The 15,477-nt window shown below is 41.2% G+C and overlaps 2 protein-coding genes across 12 annotated transcripts in view; one reads left to right on the top strand and one right to left on the bottom strand.

Annotated features, from left to right (window-relative positions):
* LOC111250760 (uncharacterized) overlaps positions 1–15,477 on the top strand; it is a 52,108-nt gene that overhangs the window by 34,768 nt on the left and 1,863 nt on the right. For 5 of the 6 annotated variants that reach the window (XM_086989443.1, XM_086989444.1, XM_086989445.1 and 2 more), the window contains 4 exons: positions 135–279; positions 703–833; positions 12,149–12,382; positions 12,623–12,724. In XM_086989443.1, the coding sequence (XP_086845569.1) occupies positions 135–279; positions 703–833; positions 12,149–12,382; positions 12,623–12,724 (612 nt within the window). The remainder of the gene's footprint in view (positions 1–134; positions 280–702; positions 834–12,148; positions 12,383–12,622; positions 12,725–15,477) is intronic. The other variant, XM_086989446.1, reaches the window with a different exon arrangement.
* On the bottom strand, positions 3,034–14,653 carry LOC111250761 (solute carrier family 25 member 35-like). 6 transcript variants are annotated; one of them, XM_022806460.2, is made up of 4 exons: positions 13,410–14,653; positions 11,264–11,505; positions 4,432–4,593; positions 3,034–4,251 (listed from the first exon to the last, which is right to left on the bottom strand). In XM_022806460.2, exons 2-4 carry the CDS (start codon positions 11,303–11,305, stop codon positions 3,388–3,390), a joined length of 1,068 nt encoding a protein of 355 aa, XP_022662195.1. In that variant the 5' UTR covers positions 11,306–11,505; positions 13,410–14,653; the 3' UTR covers positions 3,034–3,387. The 6 variants fall into 6 exon arrangements, with proteins under 6 accessions (XP_022662195.1, XP_022662196.1, XP_022662199.1 ...); XM_022806461.2 differs by lacking the exon at positions 11,264–11,505 and having other exon boundaries at positions 13,410–14,652; XM_022806464.2 differs by lacking the exons at positions 11,264–11,505; positions 13,410–14,653 and adding an exon at positions 6,305–7,810.

Genomic DNA, 15,477 nt, shown 5'->3' with positions numbered 1-15,477 from the left:
AAGAATCAGCCCTTCGGTTGAGGTTTTAATTGAAGCATAAATCAGTTCTACTTCTAATCAGCGATCAACTTATTAGCTATTTCGTTGCTGACCATTACGGATGTGGATCTTCCTTTTTTTACATTGCCTTACAGGATTGCACTCTTTTGGGTGCCCTGGTTCATTTAGCCTTCCTCTCGGCACTCTGCTGGATGGGTCTCGAAGGCGTTCATATCATTCATGTGATGTGGATAGTCTTCGTTAGAAGCAATATTCCCACCGCGCTCTACTATGTACTGGGTTAGTAAATCGCAATAGTTGGGTCTGTTATCCTAGCTGCTGCAGGAGTTACTCGATCAATTATATATCGACTCAACCCTATAATACATTGCTCGAGTACGCGATTTCCTACGGACATGGTCATGCAGCCAAAGGGGTCTCATTTTTCAGGCCCTGAAAATCACCATACAAGTAGAGCAATTCGGTGATGCAAGCATCATTTTATGATCATTTGCGGGAATTGCTGTTTCATAACAGACGCTTTTCGATTTGAAGCAACGACAAAACTGACCTGTCAAACCCCAAAACGTTATTCGATGTAATTTGAAAACGCACAGAAATATAAGGCGGTGTAAAATCAAGGAGCTGTTACCTCTTTCTAATCATAGTATAGTTATTCGTTTAGTCCTCAAACGTGAACCTTTAACATTCGATATATTTCAGGCTACCTAACCCCGTTGGCCATAGTCGCAGCCACTTTCTGGGGTTTCGAAGAACCTTATGATCGTACAGCGCAGCTATGCTTCCTTACGAGGGAAAATTTCGCTATTTTTACCTTTATCGTTCCCCTTGTGGTGAGTAATTGATTCATCATTTTCGATTTCAATCATACAATATATCATAAAAACTGTAAAATACCATAATAAATGTAAATGTGACCAATTAAACAGCATCGTAAGTATACCAAGTAACGCTATCTTCATCAATATTTTTAAACTTTTACATTATGCATTGTTACTATAGAAACGAATTATTTATCAAGTGTAAAAAATCGGTAACAAACAAAATGGGATTTTGGAAAAACCTCGGTTAATATTCTGTTATTAGCAAATACTTACCGCCGTCCGTTCTCTTGAGTTTATAGCTATGGGCAAAGAAATAAATGCGGCGTTTTAGTCGTAGAAGGGAAAAGTTGAAAGATAATAGTGGGCTTCACAATTACGACAATGGAGTGTATAAAGCACTCAAAGATGCTGTTAGAACCGCTAAGAGGTCGCATTTTGAATAGTAAACCTAATCCTTCTTCTAATCGTTGAGCTCTACCTAATCCTACTTCAAACCTACTCACACCTCTCCTATATATTCCTGTTGCGAAAACATTATTGGCAGATTCAATAGAGGTTGGAGAGTTAGCTTGATACGTCTGAATTTTAAAACGGGCCGAAGAAATGCTTGACGGCGCTGTTGTGTGACTAATTACTTAAACTTTGCTAGTCAGCATCAGAGACGATAGCATCAGAAAGGCTGTAATATAATTCAGAAACCTTGCAAAGCAAAACAAAGCACACGGTACTTATATCAAAATCCTGCCATTTATTTTATTTATGTTTAAACGTAAATGACGTATCACACATGATATTATAACGAGGTTACGCTTTTAGATTGGCGATACTTGTAATGATTTGCCCCAAACGAAGCCCGAGAGTTATGAAACAATGTAGCTTTAAATGCCATGGGGTCCTTTGATCAGTAAAAAGCTAAGTTAGGTTTCTGCTACCATCGTACACAACTATGAATATTAAGAGCAAGTTACCGCGAGTAAGATCGCCTGCTTAAACACGGACACGTACTTAGCTGACTCTGCCAAGAAGTACGTAGCTTTCGCAGAATGCAGACAGCATAGCATTAGAAGATAAGCACTGCTTCGATTATTTTATTCAGCCTTTTCACGGAGGATGTCACTAAACGCCTAGGGAAAAGCGATCCCCTTATTCGAAACAGGTGAGGCGCGTGTTGATTTCCATAACCTCGTTTGTTTGCTTCCGAGAATGTTTTTCTCTTGGCCATTCACTATTAATTAACACAACGACGTCAGTGACTGCTGAGTATGTATATATTGTTTGAGAGAATGAAATAAAACGTATGAGCAGAGATGTTGTCGTAGGGGCCTGATCCATGCTGTCAAGGGACGAGAGTAAACTGCGCCTATAATGTATCCTCAATAGAATGATATCCGGCATTCTCAGAAAAACGCCTCGTGTCATCATAGACAAATGTTCGTATTGTATTTGAGGTAATCAACTAACATAAAAACATTACCTTTATTGTTTGTGCTATTTTTGAAATAAGACACTGCTGGGCGAGCAAGCTATGTATCAGTTTCCAGGAGTGAATCCTGAACCCTGCCAGTTAAAAAATTGCCCTAAGGTCATAAGGTATATATGCCTTTAAAGTGCCAATGTAATCATATTTCTGACTGTGGTTTTTCAAAGAATTGCTGAGACGAGTTGCTGACTATGCCTTTTTGGCGTTTATTGGTGGTTACTAAAAATAACTTCAAGCCCATGACGATCTATTTCCAGAAAGACACATAAAGCGATAACTTTTCTCTCGAAAGCTGACATCTTTCCATATGCATACACATGTGTATTTCTATTTTTCACGCATCTCTCAGAAGCACGTTTTATGTTTCGATGTTTGCACGTGCCGCTGTGTCATATTGTAGGTTCATTGGCGACGTAGGCACGACGTAATGACGGAATTGTTTAAATTTGCACCGTTCATTGTTAACTGATCTATTGTGCTCATCGGTAACTGGCTATCGACTGTGGAGCGCATAATAATAAACAGTGAAAGAAGAACTTTATACAATTAGAGACAAAATGCTTCGCCATTAAATGATAAGCTATAAAATTTCCCTATGCAGTCGTTAGGATTTACTGACCTTTGATTAATTCCCGCCATAGAAGTTCCTTAGTTGCGCAAATTGATTATTTAAAGATTTTACCTGGTGTGATCAGGTATACCAAACATCAAGAAATGAAGCCAATAACGTAGCCATACCTCAACAACCGTTTTTTCCTTTATTAAATAATATGTGTATACATCTGTTGTGATATGTACATGTAGTGTTGACCGTTTCACCATTTACAGACTCGTTTCTATCGAGACGTGATTCAATACTCATGACATAAAAATAAGTTCATTTTATACAGCGCCTTTCATTCAGGACGTTAAAGATACTACCGCTTTGTATTACCGCATGTAGCGTTGTGACGCAGACACTATTGTAGCCTTTTTCGAAGAGCTAATAGAGATGCTCACGGCCAAACCGTGAACAACCGACCCGATAACAGATATACCATATATATATATATCAGTAGCTATCTAGGCTTTGATAATTTCTACTTAAATTGAATTATCTAAACTTCTTTGTTTGTCAGGGCTGGCCGCGCTCAGTTGTGTTAATGCCAGAAATTCATAGTCATTCGTCAGTTTGTCGTAATGCTCCTTTAGGTTGGTCCAGAACATCATCGTGAGAACAGTGTGGGGGCCAAGGCGAAGATAAGAAGCACCAACGCCTTTGTAGAACCCCCAGAACCCCTCAGTTTTTGCCATTTTAATAAAACAATCAAAAAATCCTGAATAGTAAATTCCAAGACGAGTTTTCGGATCAATACCTTGATTGTAAAGACGCGTACAGAGGACATCAAACGGAGTCATGGCTAAGCAAAGTCCAATACCAGCTACGAAACTTGCAATAAGTATTGATGTGTTCGGATAGAGCGCCATGGTGGGGTTCTCCATGATTTTCTCCTGAATCGTGGTAAATGTCGATAGCTGAATGGCAGAACCGGCGGACACCCTTACCATAGCTGCATTCGCCCCACGCCATAAACCAAAGCAACCCCCTTTACGGTACACACTTAAAAACGCTTGAGTCACACTAGCATGCTTGTGCTGGAACCCTACAGCAATATTTTGACTCAATGATTGAGACTGAATCTGCGTTTTGACGAGATACAGGGGACTGCCGATAAAGGAGCCAATCGCCCCTGAAAAAGCGCCACATAGGACATTTTTTGGGTAAGAAAGTTCGTGTCGATGATTTCGCGTTAAGCCAAAACTGTTCAGGATCGAGTAAGTGCCCAATCGAGTGCCGTTCATAACAAACTGAAACCACAGGGCAGGTCCCATGCCTGACTGCAAGGCTAACACACCGTCGTGTTTTGCGATCTGGTAGCATGCGTGCAGCGTATTATTGTAATGTACCTAGAAGTAGACAAAGATCTTCGTCAATTAATCATTCCGGTTATGAATATTTATCATAATATTAATGACAAAAGGGGTTACATTTTGGAAATTTTGCAACTACAAACAAATATATATATACAAATAAATGCAAATGTTTACACACGAAATTGAGCTAAGTATACCTAAAGCATCGCTTACCTTATAAGTGCCTCGATTCTGAAGCTCGCCTTGTAGTTGGATACGGGTCTTGACTACGTCGAGGGGATTGGTGAAAAAGCCCGCTCCAGCAGCAGCTACCCCTCCCAACACAAACTCCATTACAAATCCGCGGTCTCTCCGTTGACGCACGCCCGGTCGTACCTATCAAAAGATGGTCATGAAGTACTGCATACAATGTTCAAGAATCTTCGATTTTCTATCAAAAGGAAACCTTAATAATGAGGATGCTATTTTCTTATCTGTATTATACCTAGGCGCAAACGCTGAATAAAAATAGTAATCTCGGAATAGCTCTAGTCAATATCACTGTGGTAGGCATCAGTTTGGCAAAGATTAGTATTACGCCTAGTATGGTTAGGGTTGACGGAGTAAGTTGTTGTAGAATTTTCGTACTATAGCTTTTAACTAATCCTATTCCACCCACAGTTATTTGTTGAAACAGCATTAATACACGAATATCAAGTTGCATTGGCTCTATCAACTTCAGTGATGGGAACTTTCGGTCTATACATGTCTCCAACTCCCATTCTGGGCAGAGCGAAAACACTGATCCAGCTCATCAATTGCTCTACACATCCCCTGATCTGACGTACAACAGCAAACGATTCAAAAACAGAAAAAATGCCTTAACAGGACCTAACCGAGTCAGATCACCATGTCTACATGCAGATTATTCCAACATACGCAGAGTATAACACGCCAAGTCACGCACTGACACATTAGTCAACTCGAATATATTGCAGTCTCCACTCTTGTTGCATCACTCTTCCGACCGCAATAGAATGATTACCAATTGCCTAGACTATCGGTAATATTTTAGTGTTCAGTACTCTTGCTTTCTAGGGTTCAATTAGCTTCTATTACAGAGAGACAACGTATACTACTTTCCCGAACGCTTTTAAACAAATTCTTCTGCTTAATCTCGTCGAGGCTTTGAAGCGTTTTCTAAGCAGCTGAGTTGAATTAATATGGAGGCAAATTGTACTTCTTTAGTCCTAAATAACGATGATCAGAAGTGGTCGAAAGAAGTCAAGGACCTCTAATAAACTATAGAGGCTTTTTATTCACTTGATCGGAGGAACTACAGATGTGGGAAAGCTAAACGCGCAGAAATTTCGTGCCGCAATGTCTACATATGATGTAATGGCGGCAATAACCGTAATAATCACCTTGCGCGCACAACACATTTTTTCGCAGCGTCTTCTGGCCGATTCCGCGTCAACCGCCAAAATTGTTCAGTGGCAGTAATGAACTTGTAATGATAGTTTCCTCTGAAGTTCATTAGGTTTACGTTGGCGCTGCTAGAGAAACACTGCGAACCCAACGCCAAAGCTGTCGCGGAGTAAAGTTCGGTAACCGTCAACGGTATCTAGCGACCGTTCGAGGTAACCTACTTGTATCTCTTTCGCTTTCCGAGAAGCAAAGTAGTGAATGATCACTCATGGGTTTAGCTAATGCCAGTACCGCGGCGTGTCCTCAGCGTCACTAGCGATGACAACAGCAAACGTCGAGGTTCGCCTCCGGCTTCGTAGAATCTTTTGCAGCGAGCACTGGAAAGTCTTAGAAAAGCCAAGCTGCCCAACGCTGCCAGCGTTACTGATTCTGTATTATCTAGCTGTATCTATCTATGACTGGTGCGGTTCGTGCCGGCTTCTATCTCCTGCTGGCACGTCCCAGGTGCGCGCAGTAGTGCGATGCGTGTGGCGAACTCCGCCATGATTATATATGAAGCGTTCGATGGCGGAAGCGGCATTTATGGCAACTTCATGAACTACAGTCAAGATAGTAGCTAGTGAACTAGCTAAAGGGCCAAGCAGATATCGGACATCATCAAACTGACAAAGGCACTCACCGCCACCGCCGCCGCCGAGGGCTTCGACGAACGCGCTTTATTCCTTTAAGTTGTCGAACCGGAAGGTCCGAAGGAGAAGGGCGGAATGGCTCAGAGTGAATGTGATCTGTGTCGCCGATGTCCGGGGCAGCTGTATTCTCTTACTGCTGTAGTTCACAGTCGAAGTAGTAATTGGAAAGTTGAGCAGTATCGTTGTATCGCGTTGAGCTGCTCTGATGCATTGGCTTTGGATCTAGAGATTTGACGGTTTGTTAGATTTCACTTTTCATTGATAAAAGCGTAACAGAATGCAATCACCACATGCCGTCCAGACCACACAAATTCGGCATGTGGCCTGCTGCTGAAAGCGCACTATCACAGACGTCGTATATAGTCTTGGTAATAAATTAACAGATAGACAAGGTCTGCCTGTTTGTCTTATCAACTGAACGTAAGAGAAAAGAACAACGAGACAGAACAGACAAGCAGCAGGGCCATTAGTGCCGTCGGTACTGTTTTCGCTTTACGCGCACATGTCATGGAACAACTCCACTCGATAAATTGCTTTCTCGACGATCTTAACAAAATTATCATATCAGTGCCAGGATCGGCTAATAGTGGAAAGAGTTGCAACGGTGACGCCAATCGAGTCCCGACCTGTAGGCCAGCTCTAGTTCACCGCAACGCCTTCGTATTGTTAAAAAAAGAAGTGGGCATATACGCTACGGGCGACACCGTTAATTTATCGGTAACTGCTGATTGACGGGTAGCGGACCAACGACGAGTACCTTTTAAGCCATGACGCAATAGGGAAGAGTTAGCTGACCAATGTTTTTGCTGTACGAGGTTTATGCAAACCCGTCTCCACTAACTAGCCCTTTCCGACACATCCAATGCGAGAAACATTCGTAGGTAGTTAATAGAAAAAATGATATAACTGCCATCCCCTACAGTTATATCATCAATTGTCAGCTGTTTCGTGCTTAAGCTGCTATAAACCTCAACATCAGTTTGAATAAAGGAGAGTAAGAAGGATCGCGTATTTTGGCCGTTTGTAAAGCGCGACTGCCAATTACCAATCGAGGGAATAGCAGTGTTATGTTGGCTTCTTTTGCTAAGTTTCTGGGTCCTTCGAGTCTTTTTTCGAAGCAAGCCGCGCATGACAGGGCCTTCCGGTTCTTCGTAATAACCACTCGGCAAAGTGTTTCTAAAGTCGCACTCGAAGAAACTTCTCGCTTTCTAGAAAGGCTGATAACCTTGCGTACGGTGCTTCCGGCGTGAAGGCTTGTGACTATGGTGGATTCCGACTTTCAGAACGTTTGTGGTTCAGAGACGGTGAACACTACTCTTGTTATCGATGGAGCAAGCTTACTCTACAAGTCGGTGGCTGGAGTGTTTGATCCGAGGAAGAGAATTTAATTGAGTTGGACTTGATTGCCTCGAATTCTAACTGTGGATTTGGCTACCGCACAGTGTATATTCCATCCGCCTTACTATCAAGACATCAAAAAGCTAAAGAAGAGAATGTAAGTTTAAACGCTCACCATCTTAAAGTCTACTAAGTCACTTGACAGCCATTCGCTCTTTGAACTCGGTGCTCTTTAGAGTATTTCTAGATAATGAATATAACAGTAATGGTCCTAACCGTATTGGCAATACGTATTCGAAAAATGGTATCTCTTATTATCGTATTTATTGGAAACAAAGGCCGGTGGTGAAGTTGTTTTTTGAAATCTCTATCTTAATCAAAAATGAGAAAAATATTTTCTATCAAATATCACACGAGCTTGTTTACAATCACTTTAGGTTCGTCCCAAACCGATATCACTTTATCGGCATAGTTTTTCTGTAGTTTTCGCCTTCTGATCAGGCCTGCCTCTTCATATCCTTCTAAGGCAGTCCTCGCTGGCCGTCTTGTACGATGCTCCCCTTTCGTGGGAACAAAGGGCAGAGGATGTGAGTGAGTAGTTATATATAGATGGTCCCCTGATTTAACCAACAGCGGCATATTTCTCCGTCGAGCCTCCTCTTCTTGCTTCCTTGGGTTCACTGGGTTAGCTGTGTGAAGCATTTGCGTCAGAAGAGAAGGACAGATCAGAACGAAGGCAAAATAAAGACGCACATGAAGACCAAACTCCTTTCTAGCATGGCATTAATCTCGTATGATCTGACATGTGGGGCGAAGGGCAATACAGGAAAAAGACCAAACGGAGAGCTCGTGGAGGACACTCATCGGTAAGCGATGTTCTGCCCAGAGCTACGCAATGCCGTTCTAAGTAAAGGCAACGACAAAAAGCCATAACCGGCCTATCCTTAGACGCTCACACACATACCCACATTCGTATCGAACAAATAGTATTATCGTATGCAAATAGCCCGTTCTATGCGTACTCGAATATAAGCACAAGTTGTTTTTTGCTTCCGGACAAATGCGAAAATCTCCTTGCAAGTCGCTGCAGCAAAAACAGACGGTTATTCGAGCAACAACTGTGCAACTGTAAGCTGTCGAAAGCTCTCTAACTTATGGTAGTCACTAAAGTTAGAATTATAAAAGGATTATGGTTCGTAATACAAAGCAGACCGGTCAATAAATAAGAAAGTGGGAGCTACAGCGCTCGGTGTTGCTTGGCAGGGTGTTAGAGCATAGGAAAAACCACTAATCAAAAGGAACGACAGCTCAGCTAAAAGTGTTTGAGTAACTATTCGACAGATAGTTTGCTATAAGAACCTGTGCGCGGTTAGATACTATAACGGTTAGCTCTGTCCCGATCACGGTGAATGACTGTAGCACCGTGACCTGAAATATGGAGGGCACTAATGAATGAAAATGCAATCATCTGATGTACGTAATTACTGATCTATTGAAAGAGTATGATATACTAACCGCTGGTTGTTATGCGTATCTGCGTAACTTCATCCACTTATTTTACTCAACTATCACCCTGATATTTGGTATCTGAACAATTTCTGAGAACTGGATACAAATCAGTTAGTGCGTGTATTTTAGTTTGAACATTCATTGATACGTGTCCCCATCCTGTGATATAACTATGTCCGACCGGTCAGTCTGAAGCTTGCGGAGATCCACTGCTGAACGATAATATTAGCTACTCCTGTTTCTGTCTTCATCGTTCAATTTAACCTGTTTCCGTCAATGTCGATTAGTTTTGCCTTGCATGAGGCAATCAATCATTCGACGCATCAGATTTAACTAGCAGGGACACTGATATAGCCCTTTTCCCGTGCCTGATCGACTGGTTGGTAGATAGTTGATCTTACGATCTAGCTAAATAGTCCAAGTCAGCCTTTCTGTTTATCTTCTTCTTGGTCGTCCCCTGAACGTCAATCGTTAGGTTATTTTTATTCTTCACAGTGAGCAGTGACGGCTTTGACGGCTGGTTTGCACCAAACGCAATAGAATGAGCCAGTGTCGTCTGTGAGACGATTTTATACTTCTCATATTGAGAGCCGCTATAATAGACATAATTTGACGTTTACGCCGATCGTGCAAAACCCAGTGTCAGGTTGTAATTAATCAACCGTACTGTTGATTGCTATTTTCGGATTTACGCTTGTAAACATATAAAAGTCTCACATTGTATCTGTTAAATATAGTGCTTCCATTTTCTTTTCTATTTGTGTAGAAGATTTGCAGTCTATATTACTCTTGCAACTATCGACGGCTATGGAATATTTATCTATGCAGAACATTTCATCTGTGTTTAATTTGGGTAGAAGCTCGCGTACAACATAGGTCATAAGTTTTCTCTGCTTAGCCGGCACTGGCGAACGGTGCGTTATGGCGATCGGCGCGAGCGCCCAAAATTTCGGTATTTCTCGTATACTCGTTTTTCAGCCGAGATCACACTCAAGGCCTCAGCAAGTGCAAGGCCTCAGCTTGTGAAGTCAGTTTCCATACCTGAAGATTAAATCGTTGTAGTTAACTACATAAATAGACACAAATTTTGTAATGCCTGAAGTATTATAGCACGCATCGAGCCAAGAAAATGCTGAACGCATTATGTGAAATTATTTATATTTCGTGAGTGATACTCTCGTGCAAGGCATCTTGGTCGTTGGTAAACGGTTACGCATCGGTACTGTGAAAAGCTCTTTCCCTTTGTCATAGCCCCTAACATGTAGGATGTAGAAGAAACAAAGGCTTCGACATAAAATACTGTACGGTTTAAATGGCGCCCCTTTTCTGCAAAAATTGCTACATGTTACAAACATCTTAAAAAAAAAAAACGGCTAAGTTTCATGTGTATACGCCATTCACTCTAGGTGAATTGCTATGATCGCTATAATATGAAGATATAGTTGTTTCAGAAATAGGACTTTAGGACACGTTTAGAAGGTAGACCCAATGGCCAGTAACCGCGTTTGCAGTTATGGGTTTAAATCTGATATATCTTGTAGCCAAACCGTATTAATTCACGCAATTTATAGGGTCAATTGTTCTTATTTTGTGATCAGGTAATGTATATCTTTACAGCTAGCTGTGAGTAATTACCGAATGGATACTTATATTACGATGACAACTGCGCCCCAATATTTCCGCCTTTTTGACGAATAAAATATAGCTGTAATACTACAAACTTGCACTAATTTTAAGGCCCGCGTCCATTTAGCTTGCACGTGTCCAGTACGTTTCACCTTTGACGCGACCCATTTCTCTATACAACTAGAGATTTTGGGTCTTTTGTAAAATTCACGTACGCGATTGATGCGCGAAATGCAATTTTGCCGACGTGATCAAATTCAGTGTGGTACTCGAAATGTTCCTTGTTTTTCATAGCATACAGTTATGCAAAAAATAATATTTGCCTTTTTATATTGTCGACGTGCTTATTTAGTTAATCTGTATGTTTTACATCTATTGTTGAAGTTACCTTATATTCAGGACAACGTCTTCTAGATTGAGAACGCTTAACACCTGGTTTTTGAAAGGAAGATGGAAAATCTCAAAGCTTTTCGAACCTGAAAGTGATATCCTTTTTCTTTGACGTCGCCTGCGGGCATTCGCTTGTTTCGCCATCTTTTAAATTTTCTACCTCCTTATTGTCGCCACCGTCCTTGTACCGGTTCGTCGCTGCGGTCGGCTACCGTGCTCAGCTAACTTTGCCGAAGGCAAGGTTTGGCGGTCCTATCGGGACTAGGCCATGTCTCGCAGCCACCCTAGCGAACGTTCATCTTCTATGAACTATTCTCTCCCATCATAGCTGTTCAATATAAATGAAAAAAGAAAAGTAAAATCGATTTCGCGAAATTTGCATCTCTCTTACGAACCAATGGAACGGATACGCGGCGCACAACATCGCAACGAGTTTTGGTTCATCACGAAATTTTCCGTTCCTATAAACTACTGTCATACGGTCGGTCATAAACTAAATTTCTTTTCAAGAACAGCTCCATATACCCATATCCAGGTAGTAGTTTAGCCCTATAAATATTTCGTTTAAAACGTGTGTATTTCATGAGAGGAACAACGCCGGCAAGAACGCAATGAATGCTTGTACCAATATTATTGCGATTCATTGTTATCAATCTGTTGATTCTGAGGACCGTATCATCTGATCGGATCAGAAATGCCAGTAGCTCATCTGGCCATCAATGTTATTTGACAATTAGCGCTAGCACCTATTGTAGATTCGGATTCAGATGTTGGAAAATAAAGCGTTGGAAATAACTTCTCTTGTCAAAGGGAGTAAATTTCTCGTACTTTTTGATGCTAGGTGGATTTAGCCTTTAGATCCGCGTATGTGTCTACAGAGAATAATCATTCGCTGTGCAAAAGAAAATAAGACAAATCACCATAGCCGTGTAAAATTAATCAGCGCTATATTTACTTTGAAAACCTTCCAGGTGGTAGTGTGTACAAATTTGTTGGCGATTTCGGTGGTCTTCTACCGAATGCGGACAGTAAAAAGCGCCCGGGACGAGGATCTCGTAAGATCAGCCTGCAAATGGGCACGCGGTGTCGCCGTTCTAGTGCCTCTACTTGGTCTTCCGTGGCTCGTAGGCCTTTTCATGTATTCCCAGGATCCCTACGTCGTTGTCGGCGCAGCTTTTCTTTTCAATGTCTTTCTTGTATTGCAAGTACGTACCGCACTAACATTAGAGGCCTCTGTGAATTATCTAGCTACGACCCTCTATTAATGTATTACGGATTGCAGGTTCCTTCTGATTTTGATCATTCTTTAATAATGCTGAGATGCTGTAATGCTCATTTTAGCGAGAATTACTATTAGCCTAAAATAGAAATCGTCTTGAGTTTGTGGTTTGCCGTATCGTCATATAGGTTTAACGATAGTTTCATTTCATTCTATGTTCTTCTAGGGACCCGGAATTTTTCTTTGTCAGGTGTGGTTCAATAATAAGAAAAGAGACTCAGTCGCTAGGTATTTGGGCAATAGAGGTCATCTAGCCGGACACATCGCAGTGAGTAGCTCTACCCATTTTCATCTGTAATATAACGCAATGTAGTTGATTTTGCAAGCTTAACAGTCTGAATACATTGATTGCCGTGATATGAGTTTTCAACGTATTATATAATACAAAAAATAGGGGTTAATAATGAAAATTTACTGAATTATACGTTAATGGTGTTGGCAATACTCTACTAAAACTGGTCAGCGACGGCTGCCATTGAAGTTCACGTATCACTATATTCACTAATGGCTAGCTGATCAGTAATGAGATCACTATCGAGACAATCGTGTACCCGGTGAAATTACAAATCTATCTTTTAGGTAGTTCTAAGTAAAGAATTTTAACGAAAGGCCGCATCACCATTAGCGTGGTACGATGACGAACCTTTAGCTCTCATTGTCGTCCTTACCCATCGAACTGACAAATATATCTGGTAACAGTAATAATAATAACAATAGCAGAAGACATACTTGACAAATGACCCTCTACGGTAGAGATAATTATACTGCTGAAAGACTAATACCCCCTGGTTTTCAATAGCCAATAATAAATTTCTCAAGCTATTAACTGTAATACCAAAATAAGCCCTAAAAAACTTTTAATAGAGATATACAATCTATGTTGAGGTCTCTTAGAATCCTGATATAGTTTACTTTTAGCAACAGCTACGGCAAGCAAGTAAACATGGACACACCTGTACCATTGTCCTTTCGTTTCCGTGCTGCATCCTCGCGCCGATACCCTTAACCACCTTCTAGTGCTCTAGAATCCTCTTCCTGTTATTTTGCCTTAGTTCACGTTTTTTCGTAGTTTGTCTGAAACCTGATTTCTTTCTTGTCGTTATGATAATGCTATCGCACAGTCGGTATCGTCGTGCGATGGCTGACCAATGCGTCAGATACAATCGGTCACCGTGTCGAATTCACGAAGCGCTCGCGAAGAGCACGTCCAACTTCAGGTCGACTCGAATTTCCAGTAGACCTTTGGTACACCGGCAACTTAAAGACAACTTAAAGAATCAATCAGGACCGGAAGATGTTTATTCTCTGACCTTTTCGGTCTATGATTTTTCCACCTTTGGAGATTCCTAACCAAATGTCACCCCCAAAAAAGCCCAGAACTAAAACTGCAACAACACGTGGATAAATGTCTTTCGCTACGGCCACGCACGCCGTCTCTTCCAAACAAACTATGGGGCAGATTCCTGCTGCTTCTGCTACGGAACTATCTAAAGCTCCGATTAGATTTGGGTAAATCTTCTGTCTTCGTCGTTGCTTCTTTGCTCTTCCTTATAACACTTCATATTAAATGAACTCGCGCACAGATTTATTTGGTATAGTTAATGGCCACTGTTAAACAAGCACTACCGATGTCAACGCCGAAGAACGCACTTCTAGCCCAGGATATACGCACACGTATATAATAATCACTGAATAGCGATGATTGGCTGTTTTCCTCGCTGATTCGTTGGCTATGTAATACAGATAAATGATTTAGTCATTATCGCAATGAGAAGATGGCGTGCTTGCCCGTTTCGTTATAATAGTTTTTTTGTTTCTTTTTGGCTTATTAAATCAATTGGAGCCTCTCGGTAGGATCTTTACATAGCTGGCTTTGTTGTCTCACTGTAGAGATAGCGATATTTTCGGTGCATGCTCCGCTCTGAAAAAGGCTCATTAAGAGACCTGCTGTGCATTGCAGTTTGCATCAATTCCAAAGTAGATTCTATACAATCAGGGTTATATAGCAAGCGTTTGTTAAGGTGTCATAAAGTCAGTACAAGTCGTGCTATCAACGTAACGATGGCGAACGACTGTAAAAGACAAGCGCCTACTTATAGGATGTGTTAGATCGCTCGAGGGAAGCACAGAGGAAGAGACTAAGATTACGCTTGTCGATGTCCTCTAATAGGACGTCTGTCTGTCTGTCTGTTTCAAAATGTGCCTAATTAGGTCGTAGCTATATGCGCCTGTATGTCTGCAAATATCTCAATGATACGTGCTGCACGCCTGGTAGTGTGACTGTGTTTGCTTATTATGTGTTCTATTGTGATGTTGTTATTATACATCTCCATGTTACTTGCTATTGCTGCGATTACGAGCTACGTGCCGTGCATTGCTCGCAGGTTGCGCTCAAATTACCAGCCTGAAAGCTCGAAGCGTACGATATTTTTGCACGCTTCGCTGAGATGTATCGACCCGTTGCTTTGTTGTGGTTACAATTCGATCCTTTTCTTGGTTTTTCGTCACGCCAGCAAACGTATCTGCAATAGCAGAAGCTGGCTTGTCGTCAAACCCCAAGTCAAGAATCGTTCGCTTATTTACACTTATTTACTGTCAGTTAATGCGAAGCAGAGAAACAGACCTGAATATAAAAACCCGCATCTATTTAAATGTATATCTGTCATGTATGTAAATATTCATACGTCAAATTATTTATTTGGACGTTAAAATAAAAAAAAATATCAATATAACAACTGAAAAAATGTTTAATGACTAAAAGAGGGTTCGGTACTTAAAATGAACCACCTTGCGATAAATTTATCTTGTGTGTTGTACAGATCGATGAATTACAATACATACACACATGCATGAATTTTATGTGGCACATGTATTAAATGGGTGTACTTGTTACGCATGTAATAAATCTATTGTTATGTATGGCTCGCTGGGCATGGGTTTAGAAGAACTTGTTTACTTGACCGAAGATGTAGTCCCATACCCGCGCTGCTTCTCTCCATAGCATTATTTAGTCTCGTTCTG

This window comes from Varroa destructor, unplaced genomic scaffold, assembly GCF_002443255.2.
Source record: "Varroa destructor unplaced genomic scaffold, Vdes_3.0 BEIS01000005.1, whole genome shotgun sequence".
Classification (NCBI taxonomy): domain Eukaryota; kingdom Metazoa; phylum Arthropoda; class Arachnida; order Mesostigmata; family Varroidae; genus Varroa; species Varroa destructor.
The sequence above is the reverse complement of the archived record's forward strand: the minus strand, read 5'-3'. Positions and strand labels throughout refer to the sequence as shown.

Coding starts and splice junctions, on each gene's coding strand:
- LOC111250761 (XM_022806459.2), bottom strand. CDS start 4,921: ATGCAACTTGATATTCGTGTATTAATGCTGTTTCAACAAATAACT. Junction 4,594..4,876: donor TGCTGTTTCAACAAATAACT/GTGGGTGGAATA, acceptor ATCTTTTGATAG/GTACGACCGGGCGTGCGTCA. Junction 4,252..4,431: donor AGAATCGAGGCACTTATAAG/GTAAGCGATGCT, acceptor GTCTACTTCTAG/GTACATTACAATAATACGCT.